This window comes from Brassica napus, chromosome A2 (assembly GCF_020379485.1).
Source record: "Brassica napus cultivar Da-Ae chromosome A2, Da-Ae, whole genome shotgun sequence".
Taxonomy (NCBI): domain Eukaryota; kingdom Viridiplantae; phylum Streptophyta; class Magnoliopsida; order Brassicales; family Brassicaceae; genus Brassica; species Brassica napus.
In genome coordinates, this window is record NC_063435.1 from 477,380 (window position 1) to 498,129 (window position 20,750).

A 20,750-nucleotide genomic window follows, 5' to 3' on the forward strand; every position below is an offset into this window, starting at 1 on the left:
AACACTACTCACCGTCTTGTAATGATTATATTACTTTCTTCTTTTGTTCTTCTGTCACTACATATTATTCTTACAGGTACACTAGTTTCTCCCTCAAGAGTTGAAGAATTTATATATGTAGTATATTATTCTTACAAATAGAGATCCATTAGTTTCTTTTGATTATGATGTACAAAACATTAAGAAAGCATAAAGAAACAAAAACATATGTATATGTATATGAAATGTATTCCATGGAGTCTTCAAAAATGTTCGAGAACTGCTCCTGTATGATTAAAGCCACAAGATATATGCACTGCTCTTACATTCTTTCCCAGGTTCACCATTGCTGGTATCGCATAGTCTACATCGCTACCATGTCCCTGCAGTTAAACATACCATAACATTTATTCAATTTGATGCCATGTCTCATGGATTCTTTAGATAGTATAGCAAAATGAACCAAGAACTGAAATGATGTCGCATTCACATAAGCTAATTGTTTCAAAGATTTGATCGATAACAAAGATGATGAAACAAACCAGTTGTCCACCGGAGGAGTGTCCGTCATCAGAGAAAGTGCCGTGAGAACCTCCCCAGCCCCAGGTAAAGACTTTGTTATCTGCAAACACGATTCAGAAATGAATTGAATAACTTGCATAATCAAAATGGATAAAAAATGTTTTACCTGAAATGGCTGCAGTGTGCTTCCACCCACAAGATACATGAGTTACAGTTGATTCCAAGAAAGGACCTTCGACTCTCACAGGGGAGTGTGAGACATATGTTGACCTGAAACAAATTTAAGATAAAACTGAATACATGTACAGTTGCAGATCTTATGAGGAAACATACTAATCAATTAGGAAATGACTTACTCTGTGCCAAGGCACCCATTTTCGTTTGAACCCCAAGTGTATAGTTCCCCACCTCCTTACAAAAACGAAGGAAACAACAGAGACTGAGTTCTTACCAAAAAGGTACTAAAGAATAATAGAGAATTTACTTGTGACAACACATGTGTGGTAACCACCACATGCAACTTCTTCTGCGTATGGCACTTCACTGATAATAGATGGTGTTGTAGCATTCCTTACTCCTCCAAATCCCTATAAATTCGCACCATAAATAACTATAATGTAACCATAGTTAGTCTAGAAAAAAAGACATTTTATTTACCATCTTATTTATAGATCTCTCTCCGAACATGAAAGCAGAGCCATTCTCTGCATTATTTGGAACCAAACCTCAGAGGCTCAGACAGACAGTAACTACCAGTCTCGCACAATACTCATAATTGAAGAAAGTAACTCAATACCATCAGTACATACTGTATGCAGCAGACCAGCAGCAACGCTTTTAACCTAGTGTTCAACCAAAAGAACAGACAAGTATTAGCAAGAGAGTCTAAAGATTAATTTTCATCTAAGAAATTACCTTAATCCCCTCAAGTTCCTTGATAAGCCTTGGAGTAAACTCACTACAAGCGCAGTACAAGAAAACTATGAAGGAATCATGATATGAAAACTCTTGTGAGTAAAAATTTACATGAGAAAGAAACAAATATAGGAATTAAGCAAAAACAGACCAACCTTTTACTTTTTAAGATGCCAAAAAAACTGGACTCGTGACCGTGGCCAAGTCTTCCAGATCCTCCTCCACCCCAACTCAGGACTTCACCTCCATCTGCTCCAGAAAGATACTTAAAACACACACAAAACAGGTGTTTAAGAATCTAGGATCCGTACCAGTAACAGCAACTGAATGCTCTGATCCTAAAGCCACTGATTTGATGGTGATCCCATTCAGAGCCTGCACTTTGGTTGGTACATGTACCACTCTTGCAGCATCTGTATAATAGAAACGAATATGTAAATAGGCAAGCAACTTTGATGAATTAGGACATAAATCACAGTGCACCATAACTTATTGAAATGTAAAAACGTAATTACTTTTTCCAAGTCCAAGCTGTCCACTAGTATTCTTTCCCCACATGTAGAGTTCCCCATCCACTAACAAAAAGAAAGAGAGCACAGATGTGACCAAGTAAGAAATAACATACAATTTATGTAAAGCACTGTACTGCACCAGAAGATGTAATGAAGAACATTGTGCTTATTTACCTGTGATAGCAGCAGAGTGGTAATAACCAGCTGAGATGTGCAGTATATCATTTTCAATTCCAGAAACTTCAAGCGGCTCCTACAACGTTTTATACACAAGAAACAAGTTCCAATTGAATACTCTGAGATAAAGACATGTGAAAAACAGAGAATCAAAGAAAAACAAACCCTATAGTTTTTTGCAAAAACCTACATACCAAAGCATGAGTGTTAACATGTGAGACACCAAGTTGGCCACAATCATTAAGACCTGTCGCAAAGACTCTCCTTGTTTCTGTCACATAGTGTAGGAAGTGTATGTTAAGCTCACAATCAGATTCAAAAAAGATTACTTTACAACTAAAACACCAAACATGCCTAGTCAGAGCCGGATCTGGGCACAGCAATCCGCCTATATAGCTAGTTTATATAGGCCCAATGGCCCTCACATTGTCGATTTTTTTAATTAAGATTAACTTTTTAAAAAAATGTTTATAACCTCCTAAATCTCAGATCAGTCCAATAAATAATAAAGATCCTATCACTCAAATTCAAATTCTGATCAAATAAATCGAATTAAAGAGGGAGATGAAGAAAGATCACCGGTGAGGAAAAGAGTGTGAGCTCCGCCGCAAGCGAGAGCTCTAATACTGTGATCACTCAACGCAGAGCAAACGGCGGGTCTCCACCGAGACTCCAAGCTCCCTAGCCCTAACCTTCCGTAATCTCCACTCCCCCACATCGCCGCAAATCGTTTCCCGCTCTCGCTCGACAACCGTCTTCTTCCACGGGAAGCACCAATCGTCGTATCCAATTTCGAATTATCGAAAACTCCAGTGAAATGATTCTTCGATCGTTGAATCGTCGATCCAGAGATTCGAACTCGTCCCAGGGCTCTAGTCAACATTTTGAATACAGCAGGTTAAAATGGATCGTTCTTCTTCTAACGAATGTGAGAGAAGAGAGAATTGATCATGAGGAGATTGAGCTGTGTTGATGGAATCACATGATGGTGAAGAAGAAGGAAGAAACTGATGGATAGAAACAATGCTACGTCTTCTTCCCCGTTATTCAATTTCTGAGAGTGTTGTGAAGTTTTTTTGGATATCGGTCCTTCTAGTTTTCTCATTTTTCAAATTTCGTCTTAACATTTTGTTTTGTACATATTCACACCCAAATATAATTAAATATTTTTTTATCAAATAGAATAATTATGATTATTTTCTAAAAGGAAAATTTCAACTTAGGTTAACGAATAATGTAATCTTTGAGATTAACTAAACGTTAGAAGTTGAAAGAATCAACATTTACCAAATTGAAAGAATCAACATTAATACAATTCAAGATTCATATACATTACATTTGTTAAAAAAAATTTCAGCGGTAGGAGAGGAGAAGCACCACCACAACATCTATTAGACCTAAAACAAATTGTTTGAACTTGGAAGACAAGAAGAGTATATGAACTAGTCAACAAATAGAGGTAATTACTAAGCATGCAGATTATTGCATTCTCCTGGATATAATTAGTGTCATTTTCATTCACTAAATCAGTTCTATGTTATGAAACATTCTCACAATAGTCCAATCTGCGAGGGAAATGAGAACAACATACTTTTAGGGCCACTAGTAACTTGGGAGTGTGACAGTGTGTGGTGTGAAAGCCATGAGAGAGATGTGGAAAGCTTTATTCTCCTGTTAATTACTAACTTTATTAATTCGACTTCAACAAAGTTTATCCAAAACTTAAACAAACAAACTTATCAAGTGTTATGTAATAAGGAAACACAAACGTGACTCTCAAGACTTAAAACCCCAAATAAAAAAAAATAAAACACAATCCAAATGAAACCACAAAAAAACAATATCACTTATTGGGCACGTTTGTGACTTGTTGTTGTTGATGGGAACTTGCACTACTGTTCACATTACATAGAGCCACATGAGGAGGAGACTCGAAAGAGAAAACACACATCCTACACTCTTGATCAAAGGAGTCGTTCTTGAACGTGCATCGATCGCAGAACCAGTAATCAGTGGTTACATCCTCATAAGCATCAACCTTAACATCACACAAACCATCTTCAAGAGTCTTTACAAAGAAACGGAAGTAGTTGCCAGTTGTTTCTGTTGTGTCTCCTAACTTCTCCCTAAAGGCAATGATACCTCCACCACCTGAGATGATTCCATCCGTCACCTCATGTAGAGTCTCTTTGTGCTTAAGAAGATTTGCGTTAGCTTTCTCCCGAAGGTAATCAAGGTACTGCTTCTTGGCGATATGGTAATCACTTATGAGATAACCAAACACGCAGCTCCATTTCAACAAAAGTCTGCATTGAACAGTTAGCATCCATGCTTCTCTTAGAGCCTTAACGTCTAGCTCTCTTGAACAATTAGCATCCATGATTTTTTCCTCAACGGCTTCAAGATCCCATTTAGATCTCTGCAATGCGGCATCACTTGTCTCCCATAGTGTCATGTGACGTATTAGAGCCGAGTCATTGCTTGGTTGGGAAACAGAACAGTCAGTACATTTCCATACTCCGTCGTGATTTTCCACAAGACTGTCACTACAAGAAAACACAAGATTAACGATGAAAATTAACGAGGAAAACTGGTACTCGTAAATTTACGTTGACTTTACGAGAATCTTACAAGGAAATTTACAATCAACGTTAGTTCGTCGTAAAATAACGAGGAAACGATTTCCTCGTAAAAACCACGCAAGGTAACTTCGTTTTTACGAGGAAAAACTGTTTCCTCGTAAGCTCGACGTAAAAGTAGCATCTTCTTTACGAGGAAATAGTTTACGTTTACTTAACGAAGAATTTTCGAGTCCACCCACTTTGTAATTGTAACACGTTTTTTGTTTCGGCTACCTTACTAAATTCCACATAATCATGAGTAATGAAAATGATGATGTTTCTGGTAATGACGAAAATGTCGATGTATCTGACTGATATATTTGTGTTTTAATATGACTGATTTTCAGACTTAATCCATGTGATTTGATGGATTTAATCATGAAAATCTATTTATATAATTTAATTTTATGTAATGGGGTTTGAATTAGAAAGAAGAGATTGAGATTATTAGTTAAGGAATTGTGGTTTTAGAATTTGGGGTTTAGAATGGATAGAAGAGATTGAGGTTAAAGGGAGGATGGGGTTGGGGTTTGGGGTTTCGGATTTTAGGGATTTAAACGTAAACATAGTTATTTCCTCGTAAATTAACGAGGAACTTACGACGATTCTTAAAAATAAAGAACGCGGCACTCGTTAATTCCACGTAAGCAGAAATCGTCGTAAAGACCTCATAATAAAAAAACGCTGGCCTCGTTCATTCCTCGTAAAAATAAAAGCGGACCTCGCTAATTCCTCGTAAATTAACGACGATGTAACGAGGAAACGAAACGGGAATAAATTGGTTTGCCGTGATCAAAGTTACACCTCGTGGACAAATCATCAGTGGAGAAGAACCACCATTGCAAGAAGAACAGATAGATGAAGTTGAGGTACCTGAACAACAAATTGATGACATCCTTCTCATTGATCCGCATAATCATGAGTACGAAGATATTACCGACGATGCCACGGACGAAGCTGTTGAAGACGAGTTTAATGAAAATGATGATGTTTCTAGTAATGACTAGAATGTCGATGTATCTGATTGATGTATTTGTGTTTTAATATGATTGATTTTCAGATTTAATGCATGTGATTTGATGGATTTAATCATGGAAATCTATTTATATAATTTAATTTTTGTAATGGGGTTTGAATTAGAAAGAAGAGATTGAGATTATTAGTTAAGGAATTGTGGTTTCAGAATTTGGGGTTTGGAATGGATAGAAGAGATTGAGGTTAAAGGGAGGATGGGGTTGGGGTTTGGAATATATGAAGTAGAAGATAAGGAAGATAAGGAAGAAGGGGTTTGGGGTTTCGGATTTTAGGGATTTAAACATAAACGTAGTTATTTCCTCGTAAATTAACGAGGAACTTACGACGATTCTTAAAAATAAAGAACGTGGCACTCGTTAATTCCACGTAAGCAGAAATCGTCGTAAAGACCTCGTAATAAAAAAACGCGGGCCTCGTTCATTCCTCGTAAAAATAAAAGCGGGCCTCGCTAATTCCTCGTAAATTAACGACGATGTTACGAGGAAACGAAACACGGGCCTCGCGAGTTCCTCGTAAATAAAAACACGGGCCTCACGAGTTCCTCGTAACTTTACGAGGAATTTACGACATTTCATAATTTCCTATATATACACGCGAGTTCTCACTTCCCATTTCGTCTCAACTTCCTCTCCCTTTTGTAGCTATGGTACGCTCTCTATTTCCTCTCTAATTTGATTAGTTTAGGTAGATTAGGTGGTTAGTGTAGGAAATTTAGATAGTTTTACGGATTTTATGTTAATTAGTGTTGATTAGGTGGTTAATGTAGAGAACTTAGTTAGATTTATAGAATTTGTTAATTATTGTTGATGTTAATTTTAGGCGAATCATCATCCGTCACACATGCCGACGCGGATGTAGAGAGGAGGAGTGAGGAATTCTACCGGGGATGAACGACCCTTAGTTTTTTTTTTTTTTCGTTGGTTGTATTATAAATTCAAAAATTATTTATGTATAAATTATTTTCGTATTTAATATTCTTTTTAAATTAGATTTTTATTAAATAATTAAATACATTGTTTTTTTAATCTGGAAAATATAAACTCAAAGTAAATTCGTAGCTAAATTACGACAACCTTACGTGGAAATTTTACGAGGAATTAACGAGTAAAATATTTACGTCAACACTACGAGGAAAGATTAACGAGTATTTGACGTGGAAAATTTACGTGTTATTTACGAGGAAATGTTTTCAAGGTATTTACGAGGAAATGTAGCGTCCTCCTTACGTGGAAGGGTTACGTGGTTTTTACGACGAATACTTTGCTTCGTCTTTACGAGGAAATGTTTTCTCGTTAGTTTACGACGAATTAGCGAGGAAATATGCGTTACGACGAACAAATAACGACGAAACGTGTTTTCTCGCTAGTTCCTCGTAAAACTGATTTTACGACGAACTTACTACGAATTTCGCCGTCGTTAATGTTGTGTTTTCTTGTAGTGTGTAGCATTCAGGACAATGCTTGATCCTTTTAGCGGTCCGTGCAAGGTTTCTTGATTTATACAATAGTTCATTCAACCAAAAGGAAGCATTGTTGCAAGTCACGGGTCGGTGTGACTCTAGCTGGCAACTCCAACAGAATATGTGACCGCACAAACACACCACATCAAAGTCTTCTGATGGAACCTCATCATGACGCTTGATGGCGTAGTCGTCGCAGTCAGGACACCGTTTGATTGTTTCTTTGTTGCTCTCCATAAAAGATGCTAGAAGGTATCTCTCGTACATCTCCTTCACTGGCTCTCCGAGTTTCTCGACCGTGCCTGGTCCAACGGATGCAACACAGTCTTGACTTAAGCAAGAGATCGATAATACTCTCTCGTCCTCCTTCTTCTTCTTCTTCTTTAGAGTTTTGCTGAGATAATCTCTCCAGCAATCTCTAGAGAACTTATGTGAGCAAAAAGGCGTGGACACGAGATTATCATCTCCTTCACCGTCCACCTCAAGATCTTCATCAGAAGATCCAACCAAACCTAATTCCGACAGAAACTTCTCCTTGTCGTCTACCAAACGATCTGAAGCCTTGCACAAGTTCCAACATAGATGGACTAGGATCACGGTTGCATCAGACAGCGACAGAGAGAACACTTCCGAGATCTGAACTACTTCCTTCATCATCTTCTCACGGATCTCTTCTCTCGTATGAACGGAGTATAGTCTTCGCCCATTGTAGTTCATGTCTGTAAAAAAGAAATGAAAATTCAAAACCACAAAATAGCTAAAGACCATTCTGCTAGTAAATGGGAGAATATGTTATAAATGAGTAAATGACTTACCTTTGCTGCGGGTCGATGAGGAAGAATAGGGTTTAAGTAGCTTGTGGAACAAGTTAAAAAAAAATCTCTGAGGAATGGTGATTGATAGTGCTGATGAGTTTCGTTGTTGTTTTTGTCAACGACTAGTGATGAGTTTATAAACTAACTAACAACACGCGGAGAAACAGTGTTTTTTGAAACATTATTATTTTCTCGACGTGTCTGAAATCTGAAGACAATATAATACTATAGTTTTCATAAATGATCAGATATAAATGAAGCTGACTTTCACGCAATCAGTTGGAAGAGATGAATCACAGCTAAGAAACGCGTGAACACATTAGTCTTTTTTTTTAATCTTGTTTTTATCTCAATCCCCCAGAGATGTTCTAATATTTAATCTATTATATTTGGAATGAAGAACTAGTCACAGAACCTTGGTCAGAGACTTATCTGATGTAACTGTAAAGTAATTGAATCAACATCAGATTTTGCAAACCAGCTGATTCCAACTTTAAACCGGTGTTCATCAGTTGGCAGTCTGATCAAATACACCAGTTATCTTGCTGCGTGACGGATTGGTTCTTCATCAGGTGTAGATTGGGATGCTAATCTATTCTGTCTCTCATGGTTGACAATTTTCTTAAACAAAAGTTAATGGCTCCTCTTAATTTAAAATCTTCAGAGTATCCTTAATGAATCATTTCCTTTAAAATTTTCTCAACTAATCATCTATTACCAATTGGGTTTCGACGATTTAGGGCCTGACTGGTTTAACCGCAGCGGTTGCGGTTGCGGGAGTTTGCGGATACGGGTGGTTGCGGTTTCTAGCGGTTTTAAGAGATTTGTACGACTGGTTATGCGGTTAGAAATTTGTGCGTTTGCGGGATACTTATGACTGGTTAACTACCAAATGCAGCAGCAGTTAAATAATAAATTAACAATATATACATTTTATACAATTATAAAAATATCAAAAATAATAATATTATAATAAATATAAAATTTATATTTAGAAAGTTATAGTTTAAATTTTTTAAAAATATAGAAAATATTTTTATTTTAAAGTTTTATAATATTAATTAAAATTTAATTGATATATTTTAGCATTTTTATAATTTCAGTTTAATTTTTTTATTGAATTTTTTTATTTTTGTATTTATATTGTTTTGGAAAAAAATAAATTTTTTTTATGCTCCCGCAAACGCCCGCAACCGCAAACGCTAGCTGGAACCAGCTTTTGAATTTATGAGGTTCAGAGCGATTTGGAGCGATTTGGAGCGGTTTAGAGCGGTTTGAGCGATTGTTGCAAAACGCCAGCAACCGCTACCAACCGCAAAAGCTGCGTTTGCGGGTGGTAGCGGAAAAACCAGTCAATACCTTAATGCCTCTTCCATTTTGGACAAATCATTATTTTCCTCTCCTTCCTTTCTTTTTGATACTTTCTCTTTCATTCATCTATTTCATTGCTTCCTCCTTTGCAACAAATTCAGGAAAAATTGAGACAACCACAAATATTTATCATTTTGTTGTTTCAATCTACTCTCATATAAATTTTTGATGAAATAACAAGAATTTGCCTACCAATGAAACATTGATGATGCTAACAAACTATTAACACACTACAATCTTTTTTTCCCTATTAAGAAACAAAGATGATAGAGAACTTCTCTCTAACACATCACAACACAGGCAAAAAAATTACTCTCCTCTTTTTTTATCCCTGTCGAGCAAAGATCTAATTCAAGAATGGTTTCTGCTCTGGTGGGTCCTGCCAGGAGTTGAAATAATCAGAAGGCTGATACAATAACTGAGGGAGAAAAGCTTCACTCTGCAACAAGTCCATGGAACCACCGTTGCTGCTGGATCTGCTGCATCTTCTCAGGTCACATCTGAACAACCTGTGGGTACAGTAAGCTTTGATATCTTGCCTATGGAGAGCAGAGCGACTAAATATTTCAACTTACCAACACAATACACAGTGTGTTTTATTTGGAAGCTAAACTAAATATTTCAACTTACCGACAAAATAATTTGTCTTGGAAACAGTTAGACATGTGTACCGAACTAGAAAAGGAATCAGAAGTCTTGAGCATTTGTTGGACAGCAAAAAAATAAAATAAAGGAATGGCAGAGATTAACTCGCTAGTCATTGTGCAAAAGTAAAAACGCGTTAAGTTGGAATTTAATCGGTGGAGGAGTCTGATGCTTCCTTGTATTTATAACTGTCATTCATGCAATGTAACAAAGACAATCAGTTAACATGGCTAAAGAGAGATCATATACAATTTCTCTTCTTTTTCTTCTTCTTTCTCTGCTTCTGTGTTTTTCATCTCAATCTCAAGTTGGTGTTGCCGAGGCCAAACGTCACACACGTTAGTATTTCTATCCATAATTTTCAGTTATTTTAAAACTGTTCAAGTTACTATATACCTGGTTGTTTTATCTAGAAATTTGCTCGATCATGACCTCTATGTACACCAACAGATTCAGCACATATCGTCACATAATGCCGAAGTCTTCTTTTTTTTTTTTTTTGTAGTTGCTACCAGGTATTCAGATTCTCGATGCGCCAATAAAATTCTCAAAATTCCAAGTAAATTTCTGTTACAAAATTAGAAAACAAACATTCTTAAATAAATTGTCTGTACATAGTTATGGTTCAAGTTTGCTGAGGGGGTGTAAACTAGCGCCAGTGCTAAAGAACCTAATAATATGAATTTGCACGTCTTGGAAAGAGATTCACTTCAATTCAGAGAATGGGAGATGACAAGTATGAAGTAGGAATGAGATTTTGGTTTGCCACAAGAAGTATAGCATAGACATAAAGAAAATTTTGTCTTTTACATTTTCAAAGTAAGCTACACTTGATGTAAAACAATGGCTTTTTGATTTGAATAAATTTAACATTCAATTCAAAAAAAAAAATTTTGGACGTCTTGGCTCCAAATTTTGGGACATTGTTTTATAGCTTCCAAGTTATTATTTTTAACATTAAAAGTGTTTATGGTATTTTAAATCTCAGAACCTGAAAATCAAAGGATTACACCTCACTCGAAGTCACCCAAAGGAAAAGGACCATAAGTGATAAAATGGAGTTTTCAAAAAGTGAAGGAGAGTACAAGAAGAGTCGACTTTATAATTGTGTAACTGTTAAAAGTCTATCATGGATTTGCTTATACATAAATTCAATATATGTTACATAAACTAGATATTCCAAAAACTTATGTGGAATTTTTAACCTAAAAGGAGAAATAGTCTTCAATTATGTTTCTCTTTTAGCATAAACAATTAAAACCGAGAATCTGTTAAATCAATAAAAATATAGGGTTGCTATAGAACCTAAAGTGGCTCTTGAAAATGGTGGCAGTGAAAGTAGGATACTGAAGCAAACAGTGAAGTAAGTGCAACACATGAGTTACTTTTCTATAGATGAGAGCTGAATGATGTGCTTGTTCACACAAAAAAAAAAGCTGAATGATGTGCTGATGTAAGAAGAGTCATGTAAAGGAGACTAACACCTAAGGGAAGTAGGGAACTAAACTCAAAACATGGAAAAGCAAAATTGCACAGAACATCTAACACCATGAAAGAAGCATCTGTGGAACTGAAGAATGCATCATATAAAACACTTTGGGAATGTCAAACCGAAGCATGCAGCAATATCATTGCTCTAGAGTAAGCTATGATCCCTTTCTTTTCACTGTTTGTATATTCATCTACATTAGTGCAACTGGTATCTTGAAGAATGTATAATTTTTCATATAAATTTCTGATGAAATAACAAGAATTCACCTACTAATGAAACATTGAAGATGCTAAGAAACTATCAACACTCTACAATCTTTCTCTCACTACTAAGAAACAAAAGATGATTGAAAACTTCTCTCTAACACATCACAACACAGACCAAAAACCTTTCCCTCTCATCCTTTTTATCACCCCTGTGGAGCAAAACTCCAATTCAAGAACGGTTTCTGCTCCGGCGGGTCCTCCTGCCAGGAGTTGAAATCATAAGAAGGCTGGTACAAGAACTGGGGCACAAAATCTTCACTCTGCAGCAAGTCCATGGAGCCACCACCGAACATGGAAGCATCAAAAGCATTCTCAAACTCCCCCCATTTAGGCTCGCTCTGAACCTCCCGCGCATCCGGTGACACCACGCGACCCCCCGAACTGCTCGAGTCATCCTCTTGCAACGTCGGGTAAGTCGAGTCCGACGCATCGAAAGGCGATGAAGCCGCCGTCATGGTCCTCGGTTTCTCATCAGCAGGGTAGTACTTCTCCATGGTCCCTTTCTTGTTGTAGATTCGACATAACACCCAATCATCAAGCTGTAATTAAAAAAAAAAAATTAATAATCTAAATTATTATTACATTCAGACAAACAAAAAAAAAGGATAAGACAGAACAGAACATACTCGAAGGTTGTTCTTTTTGTTAGCGGAAGCTGATCTGTCGACATTAGCGAGACGATACTCGTGCATGATCCAGTTCGTCTTAATCCCTTTGGGAGCTTTCCCAGCGTAGAACACGAGAGCTTTCTTTATACCCAGCGTCTTCGGTTTACCGATCGGTTTATCAGCTCCGGTGGCTTTCCAATAACCGGTTCCCGCAGCCCGGTTAGGACGCGAACCGTTTGGGTATTTCCGGTCTCGTGGCGAGAAGAAGTACCACTCTTTCTCTCCGTACAGAGACATCTCTGTAATAAAAACAAAAAAAAAAACAAATCTCTCGATTTAGCAAACGATTCTCGAGAAAAAACTCGATTAATGATTAGAAAACCAATTCGATTTTTACCAGGAAGCTCCCAAGGGTTGAACTTGTAGAGATCGATTTCGGCGATGACCGGAGCTGAGATCTCCTCCGATGCGCATTTCCGGCAAAGGTAGAATTGCACAAGCTCTTCGTCCGTTGGGTGGAATCGGAATCCTGCTGGTAAGTTTAGCCCTGCTTTCATTTTTTTTTCAAAAGTCTTCTCTTCTCTTCGAGATCTGGGTTTGTCTGGTGAAGATTGGAATCGAGGAGATGAGAGTGAGGAGACGAAAGGTTTTATAAGGACGAGAATTGCGGAAATTAATCTAATTAAATTAAATTTAAGATAGAGAGGGATGACACGAGGGGAGATTTTTTTAAGCACGTGCGGCAAAACTCGGCCGTTTTCTCTTCTAAACGCTGACGGCAGCCAGCTGGGGGACGTACGTGGCCTAGTGTTAGTGGATGGTCGACGTAGTGAGAGTAGTGATGATGTCACTGCTTGCGTCACCCGCGCCCTTTGTAGATTGTTGACCGACCTAAGTGTGTCAGCACCTTGATCCCCTGCTTCAAGTGTAGCTTATCCATTTTGTTCAGAATTGGTAATGAGATCTTTTTTTTTTGGGTCTAAATTGGTAATGAGATTTATAAAACTTTGAACAGTTGTATTGTAGAGTGAGGGAGGAGTAAATAATCAAATACAATCCTTTTAATTAATTTGAGGAGATCTAGTAATGCGTATTTATTACTCTATGTATTATATTAAGTATCGTTGTAAATAATTTTTTTCGTTACAAAATAAGTATCGTTTTCAACTTTCAATGTAAATTTATTAATTTTATTTAATAATTAATTTTTTCATTGGTTAAAATATGATTACGTGTATAAGTAATTGTGTTTTCATATAGAAAATATACAAAATTAATTATTATTTTTAATATGTGTGCACAAATTCAAAGTGACATTTAAAATGAAACATATAGAGTAATACTTAAAAAGATTTGGCTCGCTATTATTCCATTTGTTTCAAAAAAATAAATGTTTCAAAAAAATATGTTTTAAAATTTTCACACATATTAAAAAAATATATGAAATTTTGATTATTAATAAATTATTTTTGTACGCAACTATTTTCCGTAACTTTAACCAATACAATTTCAATAAAAAACTATTTAAAAAATACAATTTACTATTAATTAATATATTGACAATGTAATTTTTTTTATTTTTTTTTATATAAAACATGTATCTTTTTAGGAAGTATAATTTAATTTAAGATTCTTAACTAAGATTATTTATGTTTTCTCTTATTTGTTTTTTTTTGTGGGAACAATAAATTTCCTCAGCAGCCATACTTTTATTATATTCAAATGGATACACTATTGTTAAACATTGCTGAAGATAAGTCAGCATTCCTTGAGGTGGAAGTTTTGGGTGTGGCTTGTGATTGGACAGCCGATGATGAAACTACGGTGGGCTTTGTCGCAGTATATAAGAACTTCTTCCTTGAGCGAAGCTCGCGTCATGGCTAATGATGGATGAGGTCATCTAACGTTGAATCGTAGTCTAGTTGTGCAATGGCCAGTCGTAGTCACACACTCGCGGCTTCTTTTTTTTGTTCCTTACATAATCTGTATTTTAAATTAGATTTCGCGACTTGTAGTATTTGTACAATATACTCTGATTTGTTTTTAGTTTTTTAAAGAATAAACATGAAGTTTCTTCTATGTGAAAATCTTTTAAATGAAAGTTGAGGTAGGTGTGTATTAGGGACTGACGTGGGCGTGTTCCCCGTTTGATGATCATCATCACTTACGTTTCTTATCATATATAAATATGATTATGTTCTCTTCAAGTTGGTGTTGTTTAAGACATGGTCTTTCATTTTAGTATTAGAATTCTATTAATGTATAACACGAACTTTTGTTGGTCAGACATGACTTTTTGTCAATTATGATTTTTATTTATTGATATAATAACGCAGCTATTGTATAAGTCGTATCGTTTCATACACATAATTTTATTTTAATAATTAAGAGCAATGAAGACTTGTACTATGCATGTATTCATGATTGCCTCCCCATTCGTAACACTTATCTTGGGAGTTTATCGGATGTGAATTTTAAGTAAGAGTCAAGCCATTTATAACAGTTTCATATATATTTTCTCCAAAATTTGTTTAACTATAACAAAACTTCAAAAGTTTAATAACTTCTGAGTAAGAATTTAATTAGAGAATTATCATCCTGATCATAACATCTTATTAAAATAGAGTTACATAACCAATGGTAACAATAACATTTTGAATAGCAAGAAAAGAATTAGGAAAACAGAAATTTACTAGAAACATTAAAATTCACAATTAATTAACCATTACGAATATAATATTCTTTTCAGGTAAAGCTACCAATAAAACAAGATAGAGTACTTAAAACAAACCCTAGACTATTATAAGAAGCGCCCTAATCATAATGATATGAACAAGTTGTTTATTGTCGTTTTGGGTGGTAACAATCAAGTTATAAAAGTAAAAGATACGAGTCATAGGACCAATAGAATAATATGATTTTTCCAATTACAAAAATCAGATAAATTGTATCTGGACTTGATCTGAATTTGTTATTATACAAATAGAGAAATCGACTTCATACTTTTTGCAGTTGTTTGTTTAGCTCAAGTCGTTGTGTGAATTGAAATATGAAGCTTCGTGGAGCTTGATGTTATAGCTGCCTAACTTGACCTAAAACATATAAATATATACCTTCTTTTTGTGGTGGATTATTACTTTATGTGTTCTGTCGTATTTAGGTCTTTTGGGAATATGCTTAAGAATTTGGATAAGGAGACAAGCTGGGACCTCGCTGTCGAATATTTAACAACATGGAGGATCGCATAACATACTATTCATATGACTACTTGTCTTATTCGATGATATAATATTTTATAACTCGTGTGTATGTAACAGTAAAATCATTTCTACGACATGATGATTTTGAAAACGTGGATTGTGTTGTAGAATTTCCATTGAGTAGTGTTGAGAGAGTTTATGATAAGATTGCGACTTCTGAACTTAACAATACTCGATACTAATGGGCCATATGCAGCAACTTAAAGACAACATACCCAATTTGGGCCTTTATAATGTGCCATTATGAAAACGGGTTGGTAGCTCTGCAGGCTCTCAATTATTCAGTGTTTAAGAGTGTAAACAGTTTCTTACACAAGAGGAAACATTGCGACTGTCTTTTAGATATTGAGTTGAATCAACCAACAGATGCTTGAGTAGTATCCTGTGCTGAGGATGTTCTGTTTAATGATCCGGCCACCGCTTCACGCTCCTTCCGGATTCGCTCTCTCTATCAAAATTTCAATGTAAACAACAGAGAAACAAAAAGCCAAAGTTAGTCAGAGATTGGCAATGAGATAGCACACAAAAAGTGAGGAAATTGTTGGGTGTATAAATGATACAGCAGCATGATCAAATTCGTTAATTTACTATGCCAAAAGAAACAACTGCTCCAAGATAGTTAAGCTCCTATTACGACCTCTATATGAGAAACAGATTCAGCTAACATGCTCAGCATTTGGTAATATTACTAAATATGACTTGAAGCAGAGCATTATGTAACATGACAAAACGCTCCACAAGATTCATCCACATAGTGATGTAAAACTATACACAGACACATAAGAGATTCACGTCCTTAAAAGAAATGTTAATCTACACACTTGGAGACATTAACAGAAAAAAAAAACAGAAAGTGGGCATTGTCTTGAGAGTCAACATACCCTTCTCTCCCAGTAAGGCAAGAAGCAGACGAAGTCATAGACAGGAGTGATGGTCTGCACCAAAACAGCGTTGATTCCAGTGAAAAGCAAGAGTCCCGTCAAAGGCCTTGTTCTGTGTGGCATCTCTCCCTTCCAATCTCTGTGAAGAATCTTCAGCTCAGTTAAATCATTTATTAACATCTCTCTCTCAGTCAAGACTATCCTAACTAATCTTAACAAAACATAGGCTTCGAATGGTAACCAGCTTCCCGTCCCGCACCACAGTTAACAGTAACAAAAGTCTCTATATATACCCTATATCTATACATTTTTATAACTGTTAGAACCGCATCATACTTAAACCGCTTGTCCCGCACCGCTCAACCCAAAACCGCAGTCACCATTCGGAGTTATAATCAAATTCAAAAAGCAAAGCATTTACTAGTAGTGAAGATTGACTCAAGATATTAATAATAATCACCAAAATTAACATTCTTGTAACAGATCACTGATTGATTGAGAGAAAACAGAAGCTAGAGTAACATAATCGAATCATTTCTAAAATCAAAACATACAGAATCAAAACTATCTATCAGTTTAAATGAGAACAATCGGAAAAAAAATGAGAGTATTTGACTTACGACGGAGATTCTTCGAAAACTCGTCGGGCGACGAAGAGAGAGAGATCTCGGTGGCTTCTTTTTAATTAGGTCTCTGTTTTTGTTTCTAAAACGACACCGTTTAGTTAAGTGAAACATATAACGGTGGATAAGCGCGCAACGTGGCTACTTACTCAACCAAGAAGGACCTTCCAACGTCCGATCCTCCTCGTCTTCTCTATTTTCCTTCTTCTTTTATTTCTGGAGATATTTAAAAAAAAAATACAAAAATTAAACCAAAAAAAAAAAACTGAAGAAATCTCGTTTCTTTCATCCGCCATTAACGACCTCTCAAGGTATGCTCTTTGATTTTTTAAATTTATTATTCAAACCTAAGCTTCTATTTTTCTGTGAATTTATTGTCGGTGAAAGTCGATTGATTTATTCTCATTAGTGCCATTTCTCATTAGATCACTTTTCTAATGATAATGGGAATGTTCTTCCTTTTATTTCACGTAAGCTTGCTTGATTCATTACTTAGCTATACACTGATTTAATGTTTCTCTTATTTTCAGACATGTTCACCATGTGTCAACCACTTCGGTCTAGAGGAAACTTAGTGATGCTGTTTAAAGGATGTAGACGGTTTGTGAGAACAACATGCCGAGTTTCGATCCCAGGTGGTTCTTTAGGAAACGAATTAAAAGCACCTCCAAGGTTTCTTAGGGATAAAAAGATAGTTCCTGATGCTGATCCTCCTCATAAAGAAGATATCCATAAGCTCTATCAACTTTTTGAGCAAAGGTACCATCTTTTATTCAGCATATATATATATATGATCTTTTAAATCTAATGGCTTTCTTCATTCTCTTGAATAGTAAAAGACTCACCATCTTGACTGGAGCTGGGATTAGCACTGAATGTGGCATCCCTGATTACAGGAGGTTATTATTGTTCATTCATTTTGATCTAATGGTCTTGGTTTGGTTTTGTAATGATTATATTGTTTGGTGCAGTCCCAATGGAGCATATAGTTCTGGTTTCAAACCAATTACCCATCAGGTGATCTGAAGGCAAGATTGAAGTCAGTGATTTTTTTTTTTGATTTGTTTACTTATTTTACAGTCTACAATTCTCTTTTTCACAGGAATTCACTAGATCAAGCAGATCTCGTAGGCGGTATTGGGCAAGGAGTTACGCTGGGTGGAGACGGTTCGCTGCAGCACAGCCAGGTCCAGCTCATACTGCTTTAGCATCACTTGAGAGAGCTGGACGAATTGATTGTATCATAACGCAAAACGTTGACAGGTAAAACTTATCAAAGATCTCTCTTCTCTGTTGGATGTTGTTGGCTCTTAAGGTCTAAGTTTTTTAGGTTGCATCATCGTGCTGGGAGTGATCCGCTTGAGTTACACGGCACAGTATATACTGTTATGTGCTTAGATTGTGGCTTCTCTTTTCCTCGAGACTTGTTTCAGGATCAGCTTAAAGCTCTCAATCCTAAGGTCAGCGTTAATATAGCATAACTCGAATCATCTTGGCGTGATGGATAATCAGCAAAGTTGTTACTCTTACTGTAGTGGGCAGAGGCATTAGAAAGTATTGATCATGGAGAACCAGGATCAGAGAAGACCTTTGGCATGAAACAAAGGCCTGATGGTGATATTGAGATCGATGAGAAGTTTTGGGAAGATGGTTTTCATATACCAGTTTGCGAGAAGTGCCAAGGAGTACTAAAACCTGATGTAAGAACTGAGATAGACACAAAGCATTTAAGTTCTGTTTCTAATTATGTTTTTCTTTTTTTTTTTGTAAGGTAATCTTCTTTGGAGACAACATCCCAAAGGAAAGAGCTACTCAAGCAATGGAAGCTGCGAAACAAAGTGATGCATTTCTAGTGTTGGGTTCGTCTTTGATGACAATGTCTGCTTTTCGTCTTGTCAGGTAATGCCAGAGAACAATCTCTTACCATATTTTTTTGAGTTTACATCTTATTGAGGAGCATATGTGTTTCTTTTTGCAGAGCGGCTCATGAAGCTGGTGCAATGACTGCAATTGTTAATATAGGTGTTACCAGAGCTGATGATATTGTTCCTTTGAAAATCAGTGCAAGGGTTGGTGAGGTAAGATGATAGTTTTATCTCTTATCTTCATCCTTCAAAAACTTAGCATTTTTTTTCATCTGATTGGTGCAGATATTACCCAGAGTTCTTGATGTGGGATCACTCGGTGTCCCAGCTGTATAGAGATTTATCAATCAATTGATTGTAACATTCCAATTTTTAATGAATACTTCAGTTCCTGCAATGTATCTTCTCAAGTTGTAATTTTCAACAGAAAATAAAGAGTAATCTTCATTTTAAATGCATAAAATTGACGTCCAAACAAGACTTGTCTGAACCAAAAGAGATAGAAAGATACACCAAAGCTTACAGTTACAGAACATATAGTGTTCTGTCAAAAGGCTTTAGATGATCCAAAAAAAAACACTGAGTCATCTTCTACTAGAGTTTACTACTAATTATACAAACTTTTTAAGAAAGATCAGAGAGCGCCTTGTCGATATCCCCTGCGTGGTTCCGAAGAGTGTTCCACTGTAAGAAAACATTCAAGTGTCAGACATAAGCAGATAACAGTAGAGAGCAAATACATGTGAAAGTCATAAAAATGGGGAGATAGGTGTTAATTTACCTGGTCAACGCTTAGAGAGATACCTGCAACATATAACAACCTTGTCAATGTCAACACGATTACATGTAGAAAGCAAACTAGTTTAGACTGTTTCCTAGAGACAGGCTTAGGAAACTGAAATTTTTTATCAACCAATTTCAGGTTGGAACATACAGCATCAACTCAACACCTAGAACATAAACATTCCCAATCCAAAGAATCGTTTATTAGAAAACCCTGACATATACAGTTTCTCAATTCCAGACTAGATGCAGAAACTTAACTAAACAAGCAGATGAGCAAACACAATGTTACAAAGCTAAACTGTGAGAACAAGAGGAACACGCTCATAAAGAAAGAAAAAAAGAGTTAACCTTTCTTGCCGGGGAGAGTTTTGCCGTCCTTGACATAGAACTCACGAATGTCAATCCAAATCTTGCCGTTCCAGTTCCTCACAGAGACTCTCCTATTCTTAGATATCTGTATTCAAATCCCCAACAAAACAATCATAAACCCTAAACTGAGTAAAACACCATCAACACAATCAGGACTTAATCATAACCCTTAAAATGTCACTGTTATTAGACTTACATTGCAGACGACGATGTCGTCAGACTCGTCGGAGTCCTCGGCTGGCTTTGCAACTTTTTTAGCCGGCGCGTGAGGTTCAGAATCGTCATCTGATGCTCGTACACCATCGTCTTTTCGTTTTCCTCTCCACGACATTGTCTCTAGCGAATTGACCTGTACAAAAAGGCTCTTTTCAGACCAAAGTGAACTAGCACGCACAAATGTCCGAGAAATTAAAAAAAGAAAACGGAAACAAGGGAGACCTGGTCGTGACACTGCAGCGGTAGAAGGGAAGCGAAACGCCAATGACTCTCTGCTCGCGTATTTATTAAAAGCGATCACCGATCACGCGCTGTTGTAGCGAGTGTGATAAA

General features: G+C 36.3%; 6 protein-coding genes and 1 long non-coding RNA gene across 13 annotated transcripts; 2 read left to right on the forward strand and 5 right to left on the reverse strand.

Annotated features, from left to right (window-relative positions):
• Positions 1–98: 98 nt before the first annotated feature.
• On the reverse strand, positions 99–3,139 carry LOC106396304 (ultraviolet-B receptor UVR8). Of its 4 annotated transcripts, none has more exons than XM_048747411.1 (14): positions 2,685–3,138; positions 2,300–2,376; positions 2,103–2,181; positions 1,932–1,991; positions 1,728–1,829; positions 1,572–1,665; positions 1,417–1,459; positions 1,298–1,343; positions 1,159–1,205; positions 986–1,088; positions 858–909; positions 668–771; positions 522–601; positions 99–362 (listed from the first exon to the last, which is right to left on the reverse strand). In XM_048747411.1, exons 1-14 carry the CDS (start codon positions 2,986–2,988, stop codon positions 243–245), a joined length of 1,311 nt encoding a protein of 436 aa, XP_048603368.1. In that variant the 5' UTR covers positions 2,989–3,138; the 3' UTR covers positions 99–242. The 4 variants fall into 4 exon arrangements, with proteins under 4 accessions (XP_048603368.1, XP_048603365.1, XP_022554071.1 ...); XM_048747408.1 differs by having other exon boundaries at positions 858–912; positions 2,685–3,137; XM_022698350.2 differs by lacking the exon at positions 1,159–1,205 and having other exon boundaries at positions 1,311–1,343; positions 2,685–3,139.
• Positions 3,140–3,847: 708 nt separating this feature from the next.
• Positions 3,848–7,988, reverse strand: LOC125581632 (probable E3 ubiquitin-protein ligase ARI16). The gene is made up of 2 exons (XM_048747421.1): positions 7,205–7,988; positions 3,848–4,649 (listed from the first exon to the last, which is right to left on the reverse strand). The coding sequence occupies exons 1-2, from the start codon at positions 7,986–7,988 to the stop codon at positions 3,949–3,951; spliced, it is 1,485 nt and encodes a 494-aa protein (XP_048603378.1). The 3' UTR covers positions 3,848–3,948.
• Positions 7,989–9,408: 1,420 nt separating this feature from the next.
• On the forward strand, positions 9,409–12,040 carry LOC125581633. 2 transcript variants are annotated; one of them, XR_007319278.1, is made up of 3 exons: positions 10,238–10,389; positions 10,557–10,870; positions 11,040–12,040. It is a non-coding gene; the product is annotated as an uncharacterized LOC125581633 (long non-coding RNA). The 2 variants fall into 2 exon arrangements; XR_007319277.1 differs by lacking the exon at positions 11,040–12,040 and having other exon boundaries at positions 9,409–10,389; positions 10,557–11,035.
• Positions 11,756–13,096, reverse strand: LOC106380546 (protein ATAF2). Its single transcript, XM_013820321.3, has 3 exons — positions 12,815–13,096; positions 12,436–12,716; positions 11,756–12,348 (listed from the first exon to the last, which is right to left on the reverse strand). Exons 1-3 carry the CDS (start codon positions 12,972–12,974, stop codon positions 11,953–11,955), a joined length of 837 nt encoding a protein of 278 aa, XP_013675775.2. The 5' UTR covers positions 12,975–13,096; the 3' UTR covers positions 11,756–11,952.
• Positions 13,097–15,877: 2,781 nt separating this feature from the next.
• Positions 15,878–17,355, reverse strand: LOC125581644. Its single transcript, XM_048747449.1, has 3 exons — positions 17,179–17,355; positions 16,559–16,697; positions 15,878–16,125 (listed from the first exon to the last, which is right to left on the reverse strand). The coding sequence occupies exons 2-3, from the start codon at positions 16,679–16,681 to the stop codon at positions 16,033–16,035; spliced, it is 216 nt and encodes a 71-aa protein (XP_048603406.1). The 5' UTR covers positions 16,682–16,697; positions 17,179–17,355; the 3' UTR covers positions 15,878–16,032.
• On the forward strand, positions 17,351–19,504 carry LOC106380550 (NAD-dependent protein deacylase SRT2). 3 transcript variants are annotated; one of them, XM_048747431.1, is made up of 10 exons: positions 17,420–17,491; positions 17,710–17,940; positions 18,015–18,080; positions 18,153–18,198; positions 18,284–18,444; positions 18,512–18,641; positions 18,717–18,881; positions 18,953–19,080; positions 19,160–19,259; positions 19,332–19,504. In XM_048747431.1, exons 2-10 carry the CDS (start codon positions 17,714–17,716, stop codon positions 19,380–19,382), a joined length of 1,074 nt encoding a protein of 357 aa, XP_048603388.1. In that variant the 5' UTR covers positions 17,420–17,491; positions 17,710–17,713; the 3' UTR covers positions 19,383–19,504. The 3 variants fall into 3 exon arrangements, with proteins under 3 accessions (XP_048603389.1, XP_048603388.1, XP_048603387.1); XM_048747430.1 differs by lacking the exon at positions 17,420–17,491 and having other exon boundaries at positions 17,693–17,940; XM_048747432.1 differs by lacking the exons at positions 19,160–19,259; positions 19,332–19,504 and having other exon boundaries at positions 17,351–17,492; positions 17,712–17,940; positions 18,953–19,084.
• LOC106380556 (RNA polymerase II transcriptional coactivator KIWI-like) lies at positions 19,478–20,741 on the reverse strand. Its single transcript, XM_013820330.3, has 5 exons — positions 20,640–20,741; positions 20,398–20,550; positions 20,181–20,286; positions 19,828–19,850; positions 19,478–19,730 (listed from the first exon to the last, which is right to left on the reverse strand). Exons 2-5 carry the CDS (start codon positions 20,530–20,532, stop codon positions 19,671–19,673), a joined length of 324 nt encoding a protein of 107 aa, XP_013675784.2. The 5' UTR covers positions 20,533–20,550; positions 20,640–20,741; the 3' UTR covers positions 19,478–19,670.
• Between the last annotated feature and the right edge of the window lie 9 nt (positions 20,742–20,750).